General features: G+C 48.5%; 1 protein-coding gene across 1 annotated transcript; it reads right to left on the bottom strand.

Moving 5' to 3' along the window:
* Positions 1-113: 113 nt before the first annotated feature.
* Positions 114-25,465, bottom strand: edc4 (enhancer of mRNA decapping 4). The gene is made up of 29 exons (XM_084451447.1): positions 25,356-25,465; positions 24,266-24,413; positions 23,981-24,092; positions 23,699-23,798; positions 20,807-20,993; positions 20,558-20,702; positions 20,240-20,344; positions 18,905-19,017; positions 18,442-18,525; positions 18,255-18,350; positions 18,017-18,116; positions 17,331-17,511; positions 17,033-17,099; positions 16,742-16,833; positions 16,409-16,605; positions 15,411-15,490; positions 15,182-15,317; positions 10,809-11,326; positions 10,558-10,659; positions 10,279-10,422; positions 9,588-9,624; positions 7,472-7,634; positions 6,929-7,084; positions 6,589-6,704; positions 6,323-6,488; positions 6,042-6,228; positions 5,017-5,236; positions 4,298-4,461; positions 114-2,461 (listed from the first exon to the last, which is right to left on the bottom strand). Exons 1-29 carry the CDS (start codon positions 25,441-25,443, stop codon positions 2,278-2,280), a joined length of 4,188 nt encoding a protein of 1,395 aa, XP_084307573.1. The 5' UTR covers positions 25,444-25,465; the 3' UTR covers positions 114-2,277.
* Between the last annotated feature and the right edge of the window lie 831 nt (positions 25,466-26,296).

Below are 26,296 nucleotides of genomic sequence, written 5' to 3'. Positions count from 1 at the left end.
AACACTTAGGCAGGAATTGAATTGAACAAGTCTTGTTTTTTTTTTTATTCCAAAAACGTTTAGGATAAAATAAATGGTGTAAAATATACAACATAATGATCCAAGCACAGGGAACAAAACACCATGGAAATCAGTAAACAGGGGAAAAAAAAACAGGAGTTCAATCTGTATGAGAACTAGGACAAAATAGGGTATATATACTGTATAGCGTTTATGTGCAAGCTTTCTATGGACATTCAGGTCTGTGGTTCTGGATGTTTAAACCCTGATCAATATGAAACTAAAGCAAAACTATGAGCTACTAGAGTGTCACTCAGCTACACCTGTTTGTACAAAACCACCAGTCTGGTCCCACCTTCTCAAAACCTGACCACACCCACTCAGAAGTCCCATCTTTTCAGATACTAGATACATTTATCACAGACAGGAACTTCCAAAACTGCCATTGGACTGACGGCCTCCTACACCTCCAAGTCCTGCAGACCAGAACATTCTGCACCAGTGTCTCTCCCATCCTCTAGATATTGTAAACCAGAACCTATACTGGACCCGACCCTGAATCGGAATAAGACTGCTACGACCCAGAGACGTGGCGTCGGTACCTTCCGCCCCGCCTTGTTCCGACGCACACGCTTCCTTCTCATGCGGCCGTGCTAGGGCTCAGCCAATCTATCAACAGCTACATGCAGCTCTGCAGCGATCAATAACCAATAACCCTGACGCTCACGAGCGGAAGAGGGCATTAGAGCCGAGATCGCCTCCGTTCTGGATCACGGTCAAGCTTTTCGCGGCTGTAGAGATTCCAACCCAGGAGCTCTCAGGAGCACCAAACCTTAAGACTTGTTGTCGTAGCATTCAGCTACGTTTCCCACCCTTACCGCTCAAGCTGGGCTGGGCATCAAACGGTCTAGGGAGGCGTTGTTAATGTCCAGCTGTTCCTTCAATTACAAGGAGAGCTCACTTGGGTGTCTTTAGATCTGTTCTACTCCTCCAGTCTCCACTGTCCAGTCGTGTGTGTAAACTTGAAACCCCCTATCCTCCTCCCTGTGCCATCTCGCAAGGTGTCCGCCTGGTTTCTGGTGCTCTGAAGATGATTCCTAAAACCCATCAAGGCTGCCACCTGTCCTGGTTACATACAGACATGAACTGTGATGGTTTCCAGACAGCCAGTCTCAGACAGGACAACTCCTCCTACAGGAGACCACCTGCTGGAGGACTAACTCCCCCCGTCAGACGTACAATAAGGCACTGTCTCTACCGCCTCTGGACAGGAGCGGGCCTACAGGTCAAACCTAACTAACTCCCAACTATCGGCGATTCCTCAAGGACCTGCTAATCAGACATTCATGGTGGAAGCCAGTGAGAAACACTAAAGGCTCTGTACAGATCGTTACACCACGGCAATCAGATAATTCACAGACGGAACCGTTTCTTTTCTAAGCCTTTCTAAGCCTTTCCAGTTGTACTAGGACTGCAGCGCTGTGGTGTCGGACCAGGAGCAACCAGGAGAACAGATGTGGTTTACGTGAACATGAACGTGTCTGCAGGTCCACCAAGTGCTGCCTTCTGGAGCCCATGAGAGGACCTGCACGTTTCTGAACATCTCTGGGTGTCCCGACGCAGAATCCTCATGATCGCCATCAGGAACACGAATCAGTCTGTTGATTAGAAGCCTTTTCTACAGATTATAACTACTGTACTTCAATAAGAACCAAGCAAGAATACAAGTTAGAGAACGTCTTATAAATGTTAGGAACAAAGGATATATAAAAAGGGACAAAGAATGAGAGAAAGCAGAGTTTTTCGGGGGGATGAGTGGATAGTGTCCGCTGTACACATGGACGGCCATAGTGTTTCCTGGTGTCCTCGCTGGTCCCAGGGACATCCTGGTGACGCGTTATAAGAAGCCAGAGAGAGAATAACATAGTATGATGCCAGCCAGCTGGAGAGAGGCCCTGGTCTGGCGAAACGTGATGGAACAGAACTTCCTGCCCTTCTCCATGCTCGCCGCGACAGCCCGACAGGGGGAGGGGCTACAGACACAAAATGTCTATGGGTTGAGGTGCCGCGGCGTAGAGGCTGAACGATATACACTCCCCCAACGCAAACGATGGCCGTTTCGGGCTACGGTGTCCCTGAAGGGTCAAAAACAGGCACGCCTCGCCATGCACCCTCGCGAAACTCAAAAATAAAACGGTTTTAACAAACGGCCCTCTGGGGAGGTGGAACGGTGGTGATGACGTCATGGATGGTGCAGGAGGGGGGTGGGGGCGGGGCCTAGTGGTTGACGAGGCCCTGCAGCATCATCATAAGGCGCCGGGCGCGCTTGCTCAGGGGGCTGTGGGGGTCCTGCTGGAGGAACTGGAACAGCTTCTGACGGACCTGGGTGAGGACCGCGCTCATGTGGTCCCTGGTCACCGGGTCACCGTGGTCCAGGTTCATCACTGCGTCCTCCAGGTAACTGGCAGGGAGGGAGACAGGTTAGAGACAGACAGGTCACTCGCATCAGGGAGAGGGAAGACAGGTTAGCGCAGAGAGACAAGTTACTGGTGGAGAGACATAAGGTTAGACAGACAGAGAGGTAAGTGGTGGAGGAAGACCGATCAGACAGGCAGGTCTATACAGACCACCACTACCATCCCCGCCTCTCCTGGTCACCAGTGTGGTGATCTGGACAGGGGGCTGTGGAGCTGAGCATGCTCGGCCCAATCCTCTTTCTTTCTCTGGAGCCTGGACACATCTCCTCGGCTCACCTGGCCAGCAGCCAATTATCTCTCGACCTCACCTGGCCAGCAGCCAGTCACTTATAGGCGTCCTAGCACATGATCTCCGCTCTTTACAAGCAAGAGCAGTCCCCTGTCGTATATATTAGATCTCCCCTCCTCCCCTCTCCACTCAAACCCCCCCCCCCTCCTCCCCAGCCCTCCTCCTCTCATCCACCCCCCCCTCCTCCTCTCCTCGTCCACCCCCCCCCTCCTCCCCAGCCCTCCTCCTCTCCTCATCCACCCCCCCTCCTCCCCAGCCCTCCTCCTCTCCTCATCCACCCCCCCCACCCCCCTCCTCTCCTCCCTCCCCCACCCTCCTCCTCCCCCCCCCAGACTATCGGACTTCCTCCTCTCCCCTCTATCTATAAAGCCACTCTGCCCTTTAGAGACAGAGCAGCTGCTAAATCAATATGAATGCAGATCCTGTGCCATGTCTAGCGCCACTGAGAAGAGATACTAGGACCAATACAAAACACGGTTCAGGGCTCAGCCCTACCCAAACTCTATAACCCCCCCCCCCACCCCCCCCACGCCAGCTCATTACTCTACACCCCCCCCCCCCCCCCCACGCCAGCTCATTACTCTACACCCCCCCCCCCCCCCCCCACGCCAGCTCATTACTCTACACCCGCCCACCCCCCCCCACCCCCCCCCCCAGTCCACCAGACGGTGCGGAGCGCCAGCAGCAGCAGAGGTAACCGGGCTGGGCGGCCCCTCGGGGGGCTCGGGGCAGTTAAGACAGCGGGCGCGGACAGAGACAGGAGACATTGTCCTGCTATTCGCTTCCCTGCGTGTCCTCCCCACAGCCCGGTGTCTGCCAGGATACCACAGCTGCAGCTGCACACACGATCTGATCTGGCTTTAACACAACGCCGAGGACGGCGAGCGGACGCGCTACGAACCTGGCGCTGAATGGGAGACGATGGGACGACCGCCATGTCTGACATAGGAGGAGAGAGATGTAGATAGAGGGACGTGTGTGTGTGTGTTAGGGCTGGCCAGAGCGATTAGAGTATTCCACTATTCGTTCGGTACGTTAGTATTAGGAGCTCAGTTCAGTATTTGGAGTATTTATTTTGTCCCAATACTCCAACCCGATACCAACGACGTCATCAAGTTACACCGAGTGACTCGCGAAAGCGCAACTGAACAGAAGAGGATTTCATGCTCGTGTTTTCTCCCGCTAAACCCTCTCGGCGTGTCGCTCCAACTCTCGCCCCACCAACGTGCTTGTGACGCAGCTACAAAGGAAAAATAAGATATGCTTGCTGAATAGCAAGTTAGTAGCCGGGTTAACTCAATTTAAGGAGCATTTTCGCCTCCGTCTCTCCCCGCTCTGCGTGTTGCGTCTGCCAAACAAGCGCGCACACACACGTGTGTGGCAGCAGGACTGTGCAATGTTGCCACCTAGGGGTTGAGAACGAATACTATTCGCACGTTCCCACCGACGAATACTCGAAGCCTCTAAAATGGCATTCGGGACAGCCCTAGAGAGTGAGTGTGTGTGTGTGTGTGCGTGCGTGTGCGCCAACCTGATCTTGAGCTCTGTGCGGGTTGCCAGGTTGGAGGAGAGCTGCTGTATGAGTGACAGCAGGACAGGCTGGATGAGGGGACAGGGGTGCTGGCCGAACACCTGCTGGCTGTCGATGGTCTCGCACACGTAGAGGACCAGGTTCAGGTCAGTGGCTGACAGCGCCTGGGGGGGAGATAAGACAGTATATTTGTGTGTGTGTGTGTGTGATTCAGGCGTGTGTGTGTGTGTGTGTTGCCCAGGAGGAGAGTGTGTGTGTGTGTGTGTCAGTGTGATTCAGGTGTGTGTGTGTGTGCTGCCCAGGAGGAGTGCGTGTGTGTGTTGCCCAGGAGGAGTGTGTGTGTGTGTGTGTGTGTTGCCCAGGAGGAGAGTGTGTGTGTGTGTGTGTGTCAGTGTGATTCATGCGTGTGTGTGTGTCAGTGTGATTCATGCGTGTGTGTGTCAGTGTGATTCAGGCATGTGTGTGTGTTGCCCAGGAGGAGTGTGTGTGTGTTGCCCAGGAGGAGTGTGTGTGTGTTGCCCAGGAGGAGTGTGTGTGTGTTGCCCAGGAGGAGAGAGTGTCTGTGTGTGTGTGTGTGTGTGTGTGTTGCCCAGGAGGAGTGTGTGTGTGTGTCAGTGTGATTTAGGTGTGTGTGTGTGCGTGTGTTGCCCAGGAGGAGTGTGTGTGTGTGTGTGTGTGTTGCCCAGGAGGAGTGTGTGTGTGTGTGTGTGTGTGTGTACCTGCTGGAAGGCCTGGTTGAGATGTCCCTGCTGGAGCAGCTGCAGTATGGCAGCCTGCTGGGCCTGGTAGTCCAGGTGGGCGGTGGGGACGGGGGTGCCGGCCGCTGACCTCATGGCCTGCATGATGGAGGAGGTGACCACCGCCTGCTGCTCCTTCATGGCCAGGCCCACCTCCCCCTTCACGATGCGCTGCACCTGGGTCAGGATGGACTCCTGGAGGCTGGAGGGGGGGGTTAACCGGTCATCTGATTAACTACGGTCATCTGATTAACTACCATTACGCATACAAACAACAGCCTAATGGCGCGTTCCAGGCAATCCGTAACTCGTGTTTTTCCGACCTCCTACACGTGAAAATGCTCTGGAATGGCAGTCAAACCCGTAACTTCCCACCCGGCAACTGGGAGTACATCGATCTGTACGAGTTCACGGGTGGGAAGTTACGGGTTTGACTGCCATTCCAGAGCATTTTCACGTGTAGGAGGTCGGAAAAACACGAGTTACGGGTTGCCTGGAACGCACCATAACCCTGGCCGCCATATACCCCAGTTGCCATACTCATCAGTGGCCGACAGCAGAGACCGCATCAACTTCATAAGAGTGGCGGATATAGTTATTTCCTGTCTGACTGAGGACTGTTTTCTCCTGAGTTAACTCCTCCCATCGTCCAACAGATCCATAACATTGACATAGAGGTTCGATGGGATTCATGTTCCGATTTTAAGCCCAGGATTAGGATTTGTGTGTCCCGGCTCCCCAATCTTTAATCTATCTGCTGCATAAGCACAGTTGAGCACGCATACATGCAGAGAAACACACACACACACACACACGCACACACACACACACACACACACACACACACACACACACACACACACACACACACACACACACACACACACACACACACACACACACACACACACACACACACACACACGTTCCTAAGACCACCTGGCTGGATCACCAATCATCTATAACCCCCAGAATTTCCCCCGCTCTGCACACGGGTGAGAACTCACTTTCCCACGATCATGTGCAGCTGATGCTGCACTTCGGCGCGCACGCTTGTCGTCACGCTACTGGCCAGCTGGTCGGTGGAGCTCTGGAAGGTGTCGATCATCTGCTGCATCTGCCCAATCAGAGGGTCCCGTGCCTCCTGCTCTCGCTGCTTCCTGTTGTTGACGTGGGTCTCCAGCTGCTGGATGTCTGCAGGAAGTGACACGCGCGCGGGGTCAGACACACGGACGCAAACACACAAGACAAGAAGAAACAGAGGCCCTGGGTGTATAGGTCGTCTTACATTCGTTGGTTCCCTGTTTGAAGCTGTCGTTGATCTGCTGGAACATGGACTGGCAGCCTCTCTCGAACACGGGGAGAACGATGCTCTGGAACGCGTCCTTATAGGCCGCCTGGATCGGCCCCTGCATCGCCTCCGCTGCCGCTCGGCCAATCGCATCCGTCGTATTCTGGAGAGGGAGGAGACTCTTCCGGTTAATTATTGTATAAATGTCCCTGAGTACTTTTACTGTGCGTGTGTGTGTGTGTGTGCTCCTGCCGCCGACCCACCTTAGACTTGACCACCTTGCTGACATTTTCCTTGAGGGTTCCCTCCACAGCGGTCAGCTTGGCAGCGATGGTGTTACTCAGTTGACCGGTCACGGGCTCCAAAACCTTAGAAATGGCTGGGGAAGAGGATAGGAGACAAGGGAGGTAGGAGAGAAGGAGAGGAGGGTAGTGGGAGTGAATAGGGAGAGCGTATCAGTCCATCTTGATTAATATAATAGACACGCTAACACGCTAACGATGTTAGCCACGCCCAGGAGGCACACGCTAACGATGTTAGCCACGCCCAGGAGGCACACGCTAACGATGTTAGCCACGCCCAGTAAGCAGGAAGTTGTCGTACTCTGAGGGACGGTCTTCTTCATCTCGTCGCGCAGCGTCTTGTCCAGGCGGGAGGAGAGGGAGGAGGAGAGGGTGTGGGCCAGCTGCTGCGACAGCTGCTCCTGTAGCTGCTGGTTACGACTCTGGTTCTCCAGCAGCACGCGCTCCAGACGGCGCTCTGGGGTCAAGAGGTCAAGGTCACACACAGGGGCAGACGGTGGTGGTGGGGGAGAGCAGGTGCTCCTAGTCTGGCCTCACGGGAGCAGTTATCAGCCACATGGGGCAGTTCTGAGCTACTGAAACCCACTCGGCCCCAACTCAGCATTGGGCTGATGTGATTAACCCCTGCTCCAGTCTGCTTTCTAAACACAGCTCTTTAGCCCTGCTTCACAAGTGAGTTAGGTGTGCTAGCCTGTGCTAGCCTGTGCTAGCGGTGAGCTCCACTAGTGTTAGTCAGGGGTATAGGGGTACGCCGGTGCTCCTGCGAGTGACTTGCTAGCGTTATATAAGTGTATATAGATCCTGTAGGAGTATACTAGCGTATGCTGGCGTGGTGGAAGGATACGCTGGTGCTCCTGCTGGCTGGCCAGGGCGTGGTCGACGTGGGAGATGACCGTGCTCTGCACCGCGTCCATGTGACCCAACAGCTCCTGGCGCAGCTCCACTAGCTCCCTCTGCTGGCCACGCAGGAGCAACAGCAGCTCCTCCTGCACCTCCCCGCTCAGCATCTACGGGAGCAGAGAGGGAGGAGGTTACGGACGTGTACAGTGGGCTCCAAAATGACTGGCACAACTGACATGCAATGCACAAACATAAAATAAAAAGTTTATTCTAAACAATATAAGAATAGATTAACTTCAAATACTTGCATGTCATGAATACTGTACTATATTAATGTTCCAACGGAACTAACGAAAACCATTTACTGATTTAATTAAAAATCAATTTCCTCCAAATCAAGGTTTTACAATGAATGGCGCCCTTAAAGATAATTATTACTGTTTCACTATGGTATAAATGAGGTAACACACATGCATCTCCCTTTGTCATCCAACACCATGAAGAAAAAAGAACTGGCAGTTCAAAGGAGACAGATGGTAATAGACCTTCATAAATCTGGTTATGGATTAATAAGAAGATCCACAAATGACTGAATATACCACTAAGCACTGTCAGGGAAATTATTATTATTTTTTAAATCATACACAAAATACACATCACGCCACACACACATGTACACATACACACACTCACTTACACATGAATTACACTGTATAAACACTGACCACTACTTTTTGTATATTGTTCTTTTTCTTAGCGTATCCTTTTTTGCACTAGCGTTTTGTCCTCGCTCTCTGCACTGTCCTGTCTCGTCCCCGCACCCTGTCCAATGTTGTCTCCATGTTGTGCACCACGACCGAAAGCAAATTCCTAGTACGTTGAAACGTTACGTTGCCTGCATGGCAATAAACAAATTCCCATTCTGATTCTGAAAAGACATGGAGCGGTTGAAAACCTCATGAGGATCGGACGCAACTGCATGTTTCACCCCAGGATACTGAGGAAGATGGCGAGAGAAGCATCAACATCACCAAGAATCCTTGTGAAAGACTTGCAGGCCTTGGGGTCGTCTTGGGGTCACCAGGTTTTAAAAAAAAAAAGTACCGTCAGACACCACCTCCACAACCACAGGCTCTTTAGAAGGGGTGCCTGGAGAAAGCCTTTTCTGACCAGAAGACACTGAAGCCAGCGCTTGGAGTTTACCAAACCTCATTGAAGTTATGACTGGATGAAGGTGCTCTGGTCAGATGAGAGCAGCAGTGGACGTTTTGGTCAGATACCGCATCGGCATGTTGGCCGTCGAAACGGAGACGCATACAAGGAAAGGCAGCTCATACCCACCGTGATATATGGTGGTGGGTTATTTTGGGGCTGTTTTAATTCCAGAGGTCCAGGGACATTAGTTAAGATTGATGGCATAATGAATTCCCCCATGTGCCAGGTAAGGTTGGCTGATGATCTGCTTGCCTCCGCCAGAAGGCTGGGACTTGGCCGTGGCCGTGGGTGGACTGTCCAACAAGAGAATCACCCAAAGCATAACTCAAGATCAAATGGTTCCCTGACAACAAAATCAATGTTCTGCAATGGCCATGTCAGTCGCCAGACCTCAATCCTATAGAAAACCAGTGGGCTGAGTTGAAGAGGGTGGTTGATGAGCACAAACCCAATAATATGAAGGATCTTGAAAGAATCTGCCAAGAGGAACGGTCCAAAATCCCTCCAAATGTGTCCCTTAACCTTGTCAAACATGACAGGAAAAGACTCCATGCTGTTATCCTTGCCAGAGGTGTACTACTAAGTACTAATTGAGGGGTGCCAATAATTATAAAACCTTAATATTGTTGAAATGTATTTGCTATTAAATAAGTGTTATGCTTTTGGTTGGTTCCATTGAAACATTAATAAAGCACAGTATTTCACACACGTTGGTATATTCAGTTTCTTGATTATTTATATTTTGTATATGTATATTTTGTGCATTGCCAGTATATTTTGTATATGTATATTTTATGCATTGCCAGTCTAGGGTGCCAGTAATTTTGTAGCCCACTATATATTAATAGCGAATAAGCCTAACTAGCTCAATCTCACCCCAGATTCAGAACGGTGTGTTATCCTACCTGATGGTGTTCCATCTGTCTGGACTGACACACCTCCCTGAGGACACAGAAGATCACAGTCAGAACACACCCAACACCCAAATCACTGTCCAACCAGTCAGCCTGAACACACCCAACACCCAAATCACTGTCCAACCAGTCAGCCTGAACACACCCAACACCCAAATCACTGTCCAACCAGTCAGCCTGAACACACCCAACACCCAAATCACTGTCCAACCAGTCAGCCTGAACACACCCAACACCCAAATCACTGTCCAACCAGTCAGCCTGAACACACCCAACACCCAAATCACTGTCCAACCAGTCAGCCTGAACACACCCAACACCCAAATCACTGTTCAACCAGTCAGTCAGAACACACCCAACGCCCAAATCACTGTTCAACCAGTCAGCCTGAACACACCCAACACCCAAATCACTGTTCAGCCAGTCAGCCTGAACACACCCAACACCCAAATCACTGTTCAACCAGTCAGCCAGAACACACCCAACACCCAAATCACTGTCCAACCAGTCAGCCTGAACACACCCAACACCCAAATCACTGTTCAACCAGTCAGCCAGAACACACCCAACACCCAAATCACTGTCCAACCAGTCAGCCTGAACACACCCAACACCCAAATCACTGTTCAGCCAGTCAGCCTGTCAGCCTAGCAGAGCGTCGACCGCCTGCATGTGAACTCACCCGTCGTCTTTCTTGGTCTTTCTCTTCAGTTTGGGCGAGCTACGAGGGGAAGTCTTCCAGTCTTTGACAGGAAGTCGGTGAGACGAGCGTGCGCCGCAGTTCCCCGAGGACGACGCCAGGCTGGCCACCTCGTCGTCGTGGTCGCTGTGAAACGCACACACAGGCGGACGTGGTTCAGGTGTTATTCAACGCTGTCAGGTGTCTTGGGTCAGGTCAGGTCGTGTGTGTGTGTGTGTGTGTGTATGTGTGTGTGTATAAGTCTGTGTGCGTGTGTGTTACCTCTGCTCTGCGCTGGCGTCTTGGCTGTCGTTCTGTGTGAGCTGGTAAGAACGTCTGTGATATGGAGATGACATGTGTCTGTCCTTCAGATCCTCTCTGGAGCTATAATAGACACACACACACTCAGCACTAATACTCTGTGTGTGTGTGTGTGTGTGTGTGTGTGTGTGTGTGTGTGTGTGTGTGTGTGTGTGAGCATCCTAGCGGTGTGTGTGCGTGTGTGTGAGTGCACGCGTGCGTCTGTGTCTCACCAGTCTCCGAGACCGTTGTCTCTCAGGCTGTTGCGCGTCTCCCTGGTGATGTCGGGCGCGGCCGGCCAAGGGGCGTGGCTACCGTTACCATCCCCGGCCCCGCCTCCGGCGGTCGCGTTCTCCTGGGACAGAGCGTTCTCCAGCAGCGAGGGGGTGTGGCTCAGCCTCTGCTCCGCCTCCCCTGCCCCGCCCAGCTCCAGCGGGAGGAGGGCGTGGTCCGCGGCGTTGCGGCCGCGGGGGGAGGAGGAGGACAGGAGGTGCAGGGCGGAGGCGGCGGAGGCCATGCTGTCGGCCATGCTGTGGAGGGTGGGGAGGGACTCGGCGGCGGCGGAGGCGGCCAGCGAGCGCTGCAGCGTCTGGGAGGCGATCTCCGGGATGTCCTGGGAGAGCGCCGTGGACGCCGAGGAGATGACGTCGGGCGAGCGGGTGCGCGTGGGAGAGGCCTGCGGGGGCAGCAGGGGGGGGTCCAGGCCCTGGGGGCAGTCCAGAGACAGAATGGCACTAGGAGAGACCACAGCCTGGGGAGAGGGGGAGATGGGTTAAGTGGAGGTCTAATGGTCTTAATGGTCTTAATGGTGTCTGTGTATATCAGGGTTTCAGTTATCTGGTCTGTTTTTGTTTTTTTTACCAGGATAATCTGTTCATAATGTCCGGTGGAAATAATTCCTTCCAGGTAGGGCTGGGGCGACGTGCCGACGTCATCGACTACGTAAATACGACGACTTGCAAAACATAAAATCCAATCACAAAACAAACAATAAAAACTATGTGTGGGGCTTAAACACTGATTTGACTGTAGCTGTGTCAATCAGTTTTAGCTCGGGTTGCAAAGGGGCAGAAAATTTATGGAAATGTACCATGGGAAGTTAAGATCAGGACTTTGGGAAATTTTGATCTTTCTTGTAGCCTATAACAGCTTTTTCCCCCAAAAATTTTCAAAAAAAGTCAATTGACCCTGACCTAGTGTCCAATTACCCCCTACTAACTGATGAACTCTCAAATAGGGCTGTAGGATTGTATCGATACAACGATGCATCGCGGTACGTAGTCTCGCGATACTGTATCGATCTTTCAGCCCGGAGTATCGATACAGCCGGGCGCTGTAAAATTTGTTTACAAAAAATTTTTTTTTTTTTTTTTTTTGATTTAAATTTTTAAATCCAGTTTAAAAAGCATATTCTACAATATTAAGTTAAAAAAGCATACATATAAATAATTTTGAAAAACCATAAATACTACAATGTTGACAGTTTAAAAAGCATGGATATCAAATGTAAAATATTTATTAGCTAGCTCTCTGTCCAGTCATTGAGTTTGAGTTATCTATATAGTGCATTTGAGCCATTCAGTTTTCAGTCTTGAACACTTAAAATCTTTCAGTAAATGATGTGTGTATCGCAAAACGTATCGTATCGTATTGTATCGTGACCTCTGTATCGTGATACGTATCGAATCGTGACCTGTGTATCGTGATGCGTATCGTATCGCGAAATCCAAGATGATATACAGCCCTACTCTCAAACCGAGATTAAACTATCATTCGCCAGCTAAATGGTTTGGCTACAAATTTGACAGATTTTGCAACTTTTATAATGCCCTGCAATGCAGCTACTTTGTTTCTTGTTACATTTTGTTGTTTTAAGAGAAGATGATTGAGTAAAATATTGAAATATTAATGACAATTTTTTTAATATGTATTTAGGGTAAATTAAGTGTTCTATTAATAGAGCAATAAAAACAATCGTTAAAATAATCGTTAAATTAATTAACCCATTAACTCTAATCGAAAAAATAATTGGTAGATTAATCGTTATAAAAGTCATAAGGTGCAGCCCTACTTCTAAACATAATTTTAATTGTATTAAAAAAGGCTGCCTAAATTTCCACATCCTTTTTTTATGAATGCGTAGGCTAGTATTGGCTAACCTATGCAATGACAAAACCACCACACAGATCTGCCCTGACGAAGGCCTCTTGGCCGAAACATATAGGCATTTTTATATGTTCATCATGAACTAGCCCAAGAATAAAGGCTTTTTAATTTTGTATAAAAAGAGCTGCCTTAATTTTCTCTTTTCCATGGTATTATGACTCCCTGCTAAAGAGCATCTTCTTGGTTCACCTGCCTCAAACCACTTGAGCACTCAGTCTGCTGTTTTGTTAACCACATTTGTTTAATCGTTGCTTCACTCTAATAAAGCATGGGCTCAGATTGAATGCTGTAGCCTGCAGAACCACCATAAAGGCAAACAGTGAGGAGCGAGAGACAGACGAGGCCAAACAAGCAAACCCTAACAAGCATTTTCTTGTTTCTTTCATTGCAAGTCTGACAATGAAAATGGTGAGTCTGAGGTCAGGGAGACGGCTGATGCCTTGACTCCAGCTGAAAAGAAACAGAAATGTTGAGCGCTCAGGCCCAAATGGAAAGGCAAACTCCGCTGGCTGAGGCACAGAATTATACTGTAGATGGGGAAGAAAAATGTTTTGCCCACACTGTGAAAGATCACGGAGGAAGAATGGATTCTCCAGAGGAGCAACAATCATAAGAATCTCTGAATAGCCTACTTTTCAATCCCACATTGAAATTGTAGCAATTATGGACATGACACATATTGTAAAGACCATACTGTGAGACCATCTCACTGACTGGAATGTTGCTGATGCCTGATAAAGACCTGGCAAGCCAGAGACAGCCTGCTCTCCCCTACCCAGTAATTAATCAATGGAAGGTCACGCAGAGAGGAACGCATTTCGTTTAGACTGCTCCCTGTCAAACTCACAGTACAACCTGACAAAACCCTTTCAGCAAGGACTGGTTCTTTGAAATGAGATTTTGCAAAACATTAACTCCTCTCCTCGCCATGGTCCTCCTCTCTTCCCCCCCTGGGGTAATAAATCCATGGTGCAACATTCCTGAGGCCACATGGGCCCAACAGCAGACACACAATGAGACAAAGGAATTTGAATATTCTTTGTCTTGTTTCTTTAATTAAGTGCAATTACTTTCTCCCAACTGTGTGATGCAACCACCTTGAGAATAAGCCCTGGGAATAAAGTATGAGCATTGATGCATTGTATTTGTAACCAATTGTTACTGTATGTGCTGTAAATAACTGGTTCTATGCTGATAAGTCAACCCAGCAATGTTTTGTATCAATCTGAAGCGAATCAGTTGATTATGCATGTTGGGGAAATGTAAAATCATGTTGAAACCATAACAGGGATATTTGATGACTCCAGACTCTTAAGATAATCTTGGTTCCCCTTTTTATGATCCCGAGTGGGTTGGGGTCAAAGCAGCCCACAGACTCCCACTCTGTGTGAGTGACCAATTAGTGCTGTTTTTGCAAACAGGACACACTTCAATTTCCTGCCATTTTTAAGTAGGGACCGGACAGATTCTCTTTCTCTCAAGTCTCTCTCAGGTTTCTCTCAAGTCTCTCAGGTTTCTCTCCGTAACGAAGGATCCAAGCTTGTGCCTGAGTGATGAAAATCAATCTGTATCCGAGGAATTGCTGAACCGCTACCTGCATCTAAGGTCTCTGAGTAGTCGACACCAGGATCTTACGAATTTCCACAAACTCATCAAATGATCCAGTTTTTGAATGAGACATTTGCAACTTTTAAACTCTGAACCATTTCAGTTGCTGTACAATGAGCAGCGCTGCGAAACGTTCACCAACAGTCGACCGTCACCGTTTCAACGGGAGCGCAGGCGCACTACACCCTGCACTGAAACCGGGCGACCATCAGCCACGTGCTTCTTCACTTCTTTGAGCCAGACAACGCCTCCGGACATATCGCTTTCCAACACATTACCGTAAGGTGGCCGTCCAGCGTTCTAATGCGTGTGGTGTTGATGCCAAGATTGTTGTTTAAGATTAGAGGATTTAGGATAGGCTGTGATAATCATCGTATATTTATGCTTATGTGTTTTCATAGTGCCACATTTGTTTTCCATCTATTATTGAATTGTGTTTTCAAATTATTTTGATAATTGATTAGTATCAATAAATATTAACCTTTGATCACGTCCTAGCGTCATCACATGATCTTTAGGTCTGTCCAGTCCAGACCTCCTCCTTTAGACTGAGATTGATAAATTAGACTATTGATAAAGGTTATCTGTTTCCCTGTACAGAACAGGGTGGTGCCCCATACGAGTTGATTTAATGTATTAAGTACATGTTCCTTCATATTTGTGATAACCACAGTATAATCATAAATTATACCTAGTCATTGTCATATTTCCATAGTTCTAACCCTTAGACTGCTACAAAATCTTCCAGGACACATGGACCGGCACCATTTTATTCTGACGGCAACCCGTGTGTGTGTGTGTGTGTGTGTGCGCGCACGCTCGCGCATGTTACCTGCAGGTTGTCCAGTCCAGACAGCAGTAGGGAACTGGCTCTGGGGCTGCTGGTAGAAGCACTGAGGGTCAGACTGCTGCTGTTCTCCACACACACCTTGTTACTGCCCGGACTCTGGGTCAGGTCCTCCACCATCCTGGGAGGAACACACACACACACACACACACACGTTACACACAGACAGTTTATCACAAACAACACAGCGCTTGTGTGTGAAGCTCTGCCTTACCTGGAGGGCGTGTCAGAGTTGCTGCTCAATGCCGTGACAAGGGTCAGACTGCTGGCACTGCTGCCTGGCGACGCTGGCACCTGGAGACCACACACACACTATCAACAACACAGCCACTACACACACACTATCAACAACACAGCCACTACACACACACTATCAACAACACAACCACTACACACACACCACCAACAACACAAATACTACACACACCACCAACAACACAACCACTACACACACACTATCAACAACACAACCACTACATACACACCACCAACAACACAAATACTACAGACACACCACCAACAACACAAATACTACACACACACCACCAACAACACAACCACTACATACAAACCACCAACAACACAAATACTACATACACACCATCAACAACACTAACAGTACATACACACCATCAACAACACAACCACTACATACACACCACCAACAACACAACCACTACATACACACCATCAACAACACAAATACTACATACACACCATCAACAACACAACCACTACATACACACCATCAACAACACAACCACTACATACACACCACCAACAACACAAATACTACACACACACCACCAACAACACAACCACTACACACACACCACCAACAACACAAATACTAAACACACACCACCAACAATACGACTACACACACACCAACAACACAACGACTACACACACACCACCAACACAACCACTACATACACACCACCAACAACACAACCACTACATACACACCATCAACAATACAAATACTACATACACACCATCAACAACACAAATACTACATACACACCATCAACAACACAAATACTACACACACACCATCAACAACACAAATACTACACACACACCATCAACAACACAAATACTACACAGACACCACCAACACAAACACTACCTACACACAATCAACAACACAAACACGACAGAGGGAGGGAGATGGAGAGAATAGGAAAGTGTGGGAGGGCGAGGCCGTACCGAGGCACTGGGGGTCATGAAGGCGTCGGGGGTCATTAGTTTGGGCATTGTGCCGCTGGCCCCGCCAACTGGTGACATGAAGTCTGCGGGAGCAGGAAGTGAGGGGATCTTCCTAAGGTCGCCGTGGGAGCCACCTGACTCTCTGTCCGAGCTCAGAGCCTCGACACTCAGGTCTGTCAGCTGGTCAGAGAAGCCTCCTGGGAGAGTCACACAGAAGGGTTAAAACACACACACACACACACACACACACACACACACACACACACACACACACACACATTATATGAACACACATGCATAGGGCTTAAGGGTCAGGAAGAAGGCGAGACTCACCAAACCCATCCTGGGAGTCGCACAGAGGCAAGAAGTGGGCGGGGCCAGAACCCAGGTTGGGCTGGAACCAGATCTGAACATCCTGCAGCGATCTATGAGAACACAGGCAAACGCCAGGACCATCAGCTCTGTCCTATCCAATCAAGACCCTCCTACTCATTACAAGAACATCAGACACAGCGATGGGGACTAGATAATCTATTACATTGTGAGTCAACAGCTACAGAGGAACTATCTCTGACAGGTCAGGAAGCAGACTGGTTATTACAGTGTTTGACGGAGGGAACTCACTTGGTGTGGACACAATAAAGCTTGATCTGGATCCCTGACTTGGACTCCTGAGGTCCTTGGTTGCCCTCTAGAGGAGAACACACACGACAGCGGACATACATTAACACGGATACGCGCACGCACGCACGCACGCACACACGCACGCACGCACGCACGCACGCACGCACGCACGCACACACACAAAGTATCAGTAATCCCAGCTTTAGGTCAAGGAGACCGGTGGAGGTCAAGACGTCGGCGCCGGAGGGAAACTGTGGTGAAGGGTCAGGGGTGAGAGGTCGAGAGGCGTAGCTCGTACCCGTGGTCATGCTCTCGCTCTCCTCGTCGGGGGGCAGCACCTCGGTGTGCCGCAGGCGGGCGTGGGACACCTCCTGGACGCCGAAGCTGAGGACGGGGTGGGTGAGCAGGAACTCGGACACGGCCGTGAAGCTGGCCCTGCCTCGCTCCTGGTCCTGCAGCAGCTCCATCACATACAGGACCTGGGACCGGCACAGGGACAGGGCTGGGTATCGATTCCAATTTCAAGAATCGATTCGATTCCGATTCACAAGGTTCCGAATCGATTATCACGATTCAATTCGACTCAATATCGATTCGGTTAGTGTTACTAAAACCCGTTTTTGTTTTTTTTAGCTGTAACCTTAATTACATGACAGTTATGCAACACATCAATACTAGGGCTGGGTATCGATACTGATTTCCAAAAATGAATGAATGAATTAATCAATCAATGAATGAATGAACTATTCAATCCTTCATTTATTCATTCATTCATTAAATAAAAGATCGATTTTGGAATTCATGAATCGATGAATCTTTTTTTTTTAACCCAGCCCTACGGGCTTAGCAACACCTTTATCTGTCGAGGAGGCGGGAACCACCCAGGCAGCAGCAACCTGACAGGGAGAACAGCAGGAAAGACCGGCGGTGCCCCCCGTGCTCGGTTGTGAAACAGTAGTAGTGGATATAAACAGCAGTCCTGACCTTCCTCTGGACGTCCGTGAGGATGAGGCACTCGGCTGACAGGTCCAGACTGGCCTTCAGACTGGGCAGGACCGACGAGTTGAACGGGTCAGGCGAGAACCTGGAACACGCAGAACAGTTTGAGCTTTAGAGCAGGCTCAAAGGTTCCGAAGGTTCTCGAAAAGAAGGTTTAAAAGTAAAGTGTGGTGCGGCTCTATAGAAGAAGGCTCTAGAGAAGGTTCCGGAGCGGATTGGAGACCTGATGGTCTGCAGGCAGGTCCAGGAGACGGTGCACCACAGCTTCAGCTCCTGGTTCTGCTCGGCTCCCGTGATCAGGAAACGCCAGAAGGAGACACTGCAGGAGGAGGAGGAGGACATGAGTCTCAGGTGATATGGCGGTGAGAGAGACAGTAGTGTGGACGGTAGTGGCAGCGGCGAGGACGTACTCTGGGTCCTGTTTCTTGTGGTTGTCGCAGAAGAGCAGGCAGGAGAGAGGGCTCCCGCCATGGGGCTTCCAATCATGGAGACACCTGCAGGGACAGGAACACATCGTTAACACACCGGACGCACGGAGAGGCAGTTTAAATAGTAAACGGACTGCACTTATATAGCGCTTTTCCACCTTAGCGGCACTCAAAGCGCTTTACAATGGCCTCTCATTCACCCACTTACACACACATTCACACACCAATGGCGGTAGCTGCCATGCAAGGTGCTAACATGCTCATTGGGAGCAATTTGGGGTTAGGTGTCTTGCTCAAGGACAACGTCGACATGTGGACACTCGGAGCTGGGAACCGCTGACCCTTCGATCATTGAACGACCCGCTCTACCAACTGAGCTACAGCCGCCCTTTATATTTTAAAGGGATGCTATTACCAGACAGTATAATGTCACAATGTTGTGCACCTGGGCTGGTCGTGTCCTCCCTCGTTGTACATCTGCCAGAACTTGATGTATCCGTCATGGCTGGCGGTGGCCAGCACGGTTCCGTCTGGAGACAGAGCTCCTTCACTGATACGCTGAGACAGACGGACACAACACCCAATCAACATACAGCATTACATCAGCCAGAACTTAACACCGGTGACGATACTAGTCATTAACATTTCCAGTGGTTTCACATGTGTAGTATGATCATAAACTTGTCTGTTGTGAGTTGAGTTGTACTGTAGCATGCACACAACAATCAACACAACATAATGTATATAGTAGAATAATAGTATAGTATGATAGTAGTAGAATGTAGTAGTATAAATATAATGGTATAATAAAGGGCTGGGCGATATCAGGATATATTGAGATTAGTGCTTCCTCTGCTCTGTCAAACCGCAGCTGTTCTCTGGTTACAACAGTAATGTAGGGCGTTGCCGTTTCCTTGGAGACGCCTGCGTGTCTCGTGGTAGCCGGTGAAGACAAATGAATAATACCAAAGAAAGGTAGTCGTGTGTTAGAGATCGAATGAGAATAATGTTTAGCACCAGTACCAAAGTGCAGCCCAGCTACTGTATATGCTAACGTTAGCCAACTAGCTAGCTGGTGATAGATAGCATTCTCATCCAAATTCCTGAGAATCCATTAAAATAGGGAAATGTGCAAACATGCTTTTGAGCATGTTTTTTATTGAGCCTGAATTTTGTGGCCTTGCATGTAGGCAAGTGTTAGAGAGGTGAGGGAAAGAGAAAAACAGAACATGACAATCTGAAGCTTACTCCTTTCTTTCTTATTTACCAGAGGATTTCATGGCTCTTTTTGTGCTGAAGAACAATCAGGCTATTTCATTCAGTTTAAGACTGCCTGTCTTCAGAATCAGAATTCATTTTATATTGCCATGCAGTTTTTCAACATACTAGGAATTTGCTTTCGGTCGTGGTGCATAACATGGAGACAACATTGGACAGGGTGCGGGGACGAGACAGAACAGTGCAAAGACAGGACAGACGACATTTTATGTGAACAGGAAGGTAACGGCGAAGTAAAAAACGAGCTAAAATGCCGGTTTTCCTGTCCAACACTTCAAAAAAAGTGTGGTTTCCGTGACCTAGAACTCGAAGGCCAAACTGTGTAGAAAAATCCCCGGTTTAAAAAAAATACACGTTTGTGTGGACAGGGCCTCAGTTCCCGCCAAGCAGACTCAGATCCACGGTGTCCAGCCAGTCAGCGGATGCATTGAGCAGTTTGATGGCTGCTGATAAGGACCTATGGAAGCAGCACGGCGCTGTTGAAGTGCAGTGTTAGTCCTACCTCTGTGTGTCCCTTGACGGTGATGAGTCCTTCCTTCAGATCTGCTGCGTCTACAGGCCAGCTGCTGTTGTTGCTGCGCAGCACCTCGAGGTCCCACACCTCGGCCTGAGGGGTGAGGTGTGTGTGTGGGGGTGAGGTGTGTGTGTGTGTGTGGGGGGGGGGGGGGGGTGGGGAGAGGAAGACAGTGGACAGGAACAATTAGATAAGGAGAGAGAGCCTCGAAGATGTGTCCTAACCTGTCTGATTTTGAGGTGTGATTAGATTAGACTTCTTTGCATGTGTGTGTGTGTGTGTGTGTGTGTGTGTGTGTGTGTGTACCCTGTCCTGGTGCAGTAGGGCCAGGGTCTGGCTGGCATCCTCAGGGTTCTCATCCTGGTCCTCTATGTAGGGGCACCAGATGAGACGGCGGTTGGAGTTCAGCGGCGTGTCCTCCGAACGACGGATGTGCACCACGACCTGATCACTGGGGAGCCGGGGGGGTTAAGGGACCTAACGGCGCTGGCATCTCACCCCCGCACCTAAACTGAGACATGCACACGCACAGGACAAGCGCCAGGAAGAGGATACAGTATCTTGCTGCTGTGGCAGGTGAGCCTCCAGATCACCAGGTTGCCGGCCTCGTCGACGCACCCCAGCAGGGCGGAGTCGAGATGGGCGAAGGCCAGGTCCGTCACCGCCCCCGTGAAGCCCTTCAGCAGCGTCCGCTCCGCCGACCCCAGGCTCAGCACGCGGATCATCGCGTGGTTATTGGCTCCTGAACAGAACGCAAAAACACAGAGCGCACACACTGTTGTGACAACCATTCCATCACTGTTGTGACAGCCATTCTGCTAGGTGACATCATAGCCTGTCCTGCCCTGGCACCTACAACAATACTCGAGTCGAAACTTCAGCCACCTACTCCAAAGATATGAGGGTGAGGTACCTTACGTAGTCTCAATTAGGACGGCATTTGCATCTGTGACAAATGAGGAATATCTCTCTTCTACACAACACTTCTACAGTACTTCCTATGTCCAAACCTTCAAGGTGGGTGCTGCTTGGGACAGTCCGTGAGGAAGAACTGTGGCGCTGCAGTGCCTCGTGTCCCTCGCTCAAAAGACTGCATATACCTTCATCTTGTGGCGCTAAGAGCAAATCGCACAAAATGTTTCCCCATAAAGCAACAGGAACAGCATGGTGGTGATTAGCACTTATTGTTGACTGCGCCGTCCTGCTCCTCGTGAAGAAGCCCGATACTCCAGAGACTAGCAGTGGTATAGGGCAAGTTTGTTTTCAACAACAAACGTCTTATAACACAGAACGAGACCTTGCTGTAACCTTGGCAACAACATCACGCAGCTTTCAAAAGGTCTCCGTCAAGTCTGGCTGGCTGATTCCTGACTGAGATACAGAATCTAATCAACAGTTTCTCCATCTAACATATTCTGCCCGTTTCTCACACACATATTAGTCCATCTACAATACTTAGGTTCTGTCCATGCAATTCTGAAACCTGGAAATAAAAACAATTTAATGTATGTATAAGCCGTCTTTGTGATTTCAGCAGTCCAACATAGTTGGAAAAAAGTTTGCAATCAAATTTGCAATGTTTCTTAATGCTTTATGTTGATCTAATTACATTCAACAACAACTACAACAATAATAATAATAATTATTATTATTATTTCTATAGCACCTTTCATACTAATAAATGTAGCTCAAAGTGCTTTACAACAGTGTGTATGCACTGAGTGCTTCACATAAAAATAGACTAAAAACTAAAAACAGGAAAACAAGATGGAAGACAAAACAAAAACCTAACCTTACCCTAGGTTACTTCGTCATGCAAGTGACGGGTCAACAAAATCTAACCTTTATCTAGGTTACTTCATCGTTCAAAGCGATGGGTCAATTGCCTAAGACGCAGCTAATCCCACAGTACTATCAGAATCAGAATACATAGTGTACTTTTACATACATCGGAATTTTTACGATCTGCGCATTCAAACAATTACCGGCTTTTCACATCATTAAAAAGCACTTTTAACTGAGAGACAATCTTAAAGTGCTTAAAAACAGTTTGGCTAACGCTTCCCAAATGCGCTAGCCAACGTTAACATTACCTCAATTCCTGAACTTAGCTTGGCTTAACACAACGCAGTTTAACGTCAGCCTAACTTAATTTAGCTAAACCTAGTAAATCATATGTACAGTGCCTATAGAAAGTATTAAATCAAAACGTTTTGCACCTTTATTTACACATTGGAACCTAAAACTTCCAAGTGAGAGAAAAAACTACATCTGTGAAAATTATAGTACTAGAATATCTTGTCTGGCCGAGTGTCCACCCCCATTACAGTAGCAATGGTAAATTAGCTCAATTGTCTTCAGAATCACAACTTAACTTCATTGGCCTCTACCAGTGTTAAATGATACTGATCATTTCAGAATAAAATCTGCCACTCTGTAGGCTTTTTTTCTGTTGGGTAGTGAACAACAACAAAAACTCACTCACTCAACAATTGTGGAACCAATGAGCTTTCAAAAGAGTTTCACGATAAGCGTGTAGAAAAGCACAGATCTGGGGATTCAAAGATTTCAAAATCATTTAATATTCCTTGGAGCACAATGAAGAAGTGGAAGGTGTACAGCCTGAGGTAAAGCCTTGAGGTAGGCTCTGTCTTGGCGGTGCCACACCTCTTAGGCTATATTTTAAGGTATTTGCTTTGTTTTGATGATTTATGTACCTGTATTGATGTGTCTTGTTTTTAACTTTGGATTGCTGAGTCTGAGACTGTCTGCATAATGAATTTACCTTCAGGGTACAAGTAAAGGAACCCTGACCTTGACACACCTTCCACATCTACTTGGTCTAAGCTACTGTAGGTCCTGGTGGTGCCATACGCATCTCCTCCTGGCCTCTATCAGGTCGTACCTGTACAATCAGGCAGTGCGTGGCAAGGATGAAACTGAGCAGAGGCCTTCAAGAAGCAACTCTGGCTCAGGAACAAGAAGGTGAATGTCCTTGCGTGGCCAGGTCAGAGCCCTGACCTGAATTCAATCGAAAATCTGTGACATGACTTGGAAGATGGCTGTCCATCAACGCTCCCTGCACAGCTTGACTGAACAGTTTTGTGAAGAAGAATGTTGTGCAAAGAATGTTACGAAATCTAGTGTTCAAATCTAAATCAAATCAAAGAGATATCCCAACAGACTGTTGTAATTGCTGCCAAAGGTTCTTCCAACAAGTATTCACTCAGGGTTAGTGGACAAACCAACTAGTTAACGCTAGCAATTCCCAGAGGTTCTGTATATTATGTAAATCTTTGGGCTTGCATCATAGATATTCAGAGGCTCCATGGAGCAGAGAGAGTGAGTGTGTGTGTGTGTGTGTGTGTGTGTGTGTGCGTGTGCGTGTGCGTGTGTGAGAGAGAGAGAGAGAGAGAGAGAGAGAGAGAGAGAGATAGACACACTCACCTCTAATAGCGTATGCCAAGAAGGAGTTGGAAACAGCTATCAGGTTGCCATAGTAATACTTGTGTTCCCAGTCATATTTGGCAACAGGCTGGATCTTCACCTGCAGGGAACAATACAGACCAATCAGAGACCAAGGAAAACTGCTAATTGGAAGGAGCACCAGAGACCACTTTAGGCTTTTCGCTGAGATAACAGAGTACAGGGAGGCTACTGCAGGTGGTGCATTGTAGCAACTACTGGCAAGTGTGTGTGGAGGGTGTTGAGGAATGAGGCGAGGGTTACCTTGCTGCTCCCGCGCGCCTTGCTGTCAATGCTCGAGTCTCGGCTGGCCACTATCTCCACGTTGTTGGATGTGATGGGAATACAGGTGGAGCCATCATCACCAGACAGACAGCTGGAGTTAACAACACAGACACACAAATGTTGAATACCGGGACACAACTCTTGATATTTTATGAATGTGCCTCTAGCACCCCTTCCACCACACACAGCCTCAAGTTGGGACTAGTAGTGCACATTCAGTCAGATATAGTTCAGTCAACTGAGGCGATACTGGCCGACACTCACATTATCTGGGCTTCTTGGACGATCACTAGAGGCCCTGCCTTCTCAGCCATAGCTGCCCGCCCTCCGGCTCCGAGGAGGTCGGCTCCCAGCAGACCGTTCAGCTCGCCATTGAACGGTGTCTTTCTCTGGTTATCACCGGAAGACGCATCTGTGTGGAAAGTTACACAAAAACGTTTGAGTGAAGGGGCCCTGGCTCCCCGCACACGTTTGAGTGAAGGGGCCCTGGCTACCCGCACACGTTTGAGTGAAGGGGCCCCGGCTACCCGCACACGTTTGAGTGAAGGGGCCCTGGCTACCCGCACACGTTTGAGTGAAGGGGCCCTGGCTACCCGCACACGTTTGAGTGAAGGGGCCCCGGCTACCCGCACACGTTTGAGTGAAGGGGCCCCGGCTACACGCACACGTTTGGCAAAAGTTCTCCACGACCTAACGTTATGTCCCAAAAACTAAATTGTAGCTATCGGTCTGCTTAGTTGATGATTAGCTAGCCATGTTCGTCAGTTTGCGGTTGCTAAATTCAATAGACGTTCACTAGCCAACAAACCAATTAGTTAACGTTAGCAAGCACGCTAACCAATTAATTGAGCTTACGTTAACTAACGTTACTTGAAGCTAACGTGAGCTACATAATCAAGACGGTTTGGCCTACTCTTTGGACTTGGCGGAATAATGACAATTCACTTTTTAAATTTCTCTAAAGCCAATGTCCTCGATGTCCCATTTTGTTATTCGTGCATGTAATTCATAAATGTAGCATAGTTATTCACGGGGTATTCGTGTGGGACAGAGTCCAGGTTCCATTCCAGCGACAGATCCGAGCCTGCAGATCACTGCGCAGTTAGCTAGCCTGGCTAACCCGCTACGGACTACTTTACCAAAACAGGCACGGTGCTAAGTCACTACTGCAGTTAGTGAAGCATGACCTTTGATTCATTATTAAGTTATAATGTAAATAATAAACGTGCACCTTGCTGGATAAGTCGAGCGAGAAAGCTAGACGGATCCATAATAGCACGTTAGCTTGTCTAGCTAGCCTGTTCACGCGGCCTAGACCTCCTCACTTCTTCCCTTTCATTCCCCAGGAACTTACCGGCGCTGTTGCCTGGGCGGTCCAGTTTTAAGATATCCCGAAGGTGCTGGGTGGCACCCTCGATATCTATATTTAAATTGGAAGCCATGTGTGAGGGAAAGGGGGAACTGGACTTCGGGAGGGGAGCAAAATGTTTCTAATTTTGTGTCTTGTCAGTGCTTGCTTCGTTTGTTCCACCAAAGCCAATCCGTCTAAACTTCCGCTGTGTTCACGCAATGCTTTCCCAAACGTCAAACTGAAACAGTGGCCACTGGCATCCGTTCCTACCACAGTTGTCATCCCATGCCAGTGTCTCCGCACACAAACAATTGGAAACATACATAGCCAATAAAATATGCAATTTATGAAACATGTCTCTCCAGGGCTCTTGGTTTCTTTATTCTGACACAGAATGCAATAGACTGAGTGATTATGAACGAAAACAATCATTTCAAAATGCCACAAAGTCCACAGCACCTGTGCTGCATGTCAGGGGGGTGTAGATGGATGGCATCACATCAGCCGCACCTATATTTGACAGACTAGTCGTTAGAATATACACTCTGAATATGCATGTAAATATACATACCAATATATTTAATACATAATATACATACCTCTGTATATATCATACATAGTTTCCTATTAAACCCAACTGTAAATATGCATCTTCATCTTTGTATTCCTATAGACAACATCCATATAGATTTAACCCATCTGTAAATTATTCTGTGCATTTTTTCTGCCATTTCAATTCTTGTAATTGTGTTTATATAACTTGTATTGTTACTTGACCTTTTTTTTTTACTCTGCAAATATTAAGCACACATAGGAGCTAGCGATTCCATTTCACTGCATAAAACCTGTATGATGTGTACATGACAAATGAATCAAGACTTGACTTGCGGCGGGGGAACTCTATGCAAGCAGCACAGGTTCCAGGGTCTTCAGTCCCCTGGCAG

The sequence above is a fragment of the Borostomias antarcticus genome (assembly GCF_949987555.1).
Source record: "Borostomias antarcticus genome assembly, chromosome: 16".
Lineage (NCBI taxonomy): Eukaryota > Metazoa > Chordata > Actinopteri > Stomiiformes > Stomiidae > Borostomias > Borostomias antarcticus.
Note: the sequence above shows the minus strand (reverse complement) of the source record. Positions and strands in the feature narration are given on the sequence as shown.

What these genes read in the sequence shown, in the direction of transcription:
- edc4 (XM_084451447.1), bottom strand. Translation starts at nt 25,443, where the DNA reads ATGGCTTCCAATTTAAATATAGATATCGAGGGTGCCACCCAGCACCTT. An exon ending in AGGCGCGCGGGAGCAGCAAG is followed by an intron (nt 23,799 to 23,980) that starts GTAACCCTCGCC and finishes TGTTCCCTGCAG; the next exon opens with GTGAAGATCCAGCCTGTTGC. An exon ending in GGAGGACACGACCAGCCCAG is followed by an intron (nt 18,526 to 18,904) that starts GTGCACAACATT and finishes CTGTCCCTGCAG; the next exon opens with GTGTCTCCATGATTGGAAGC.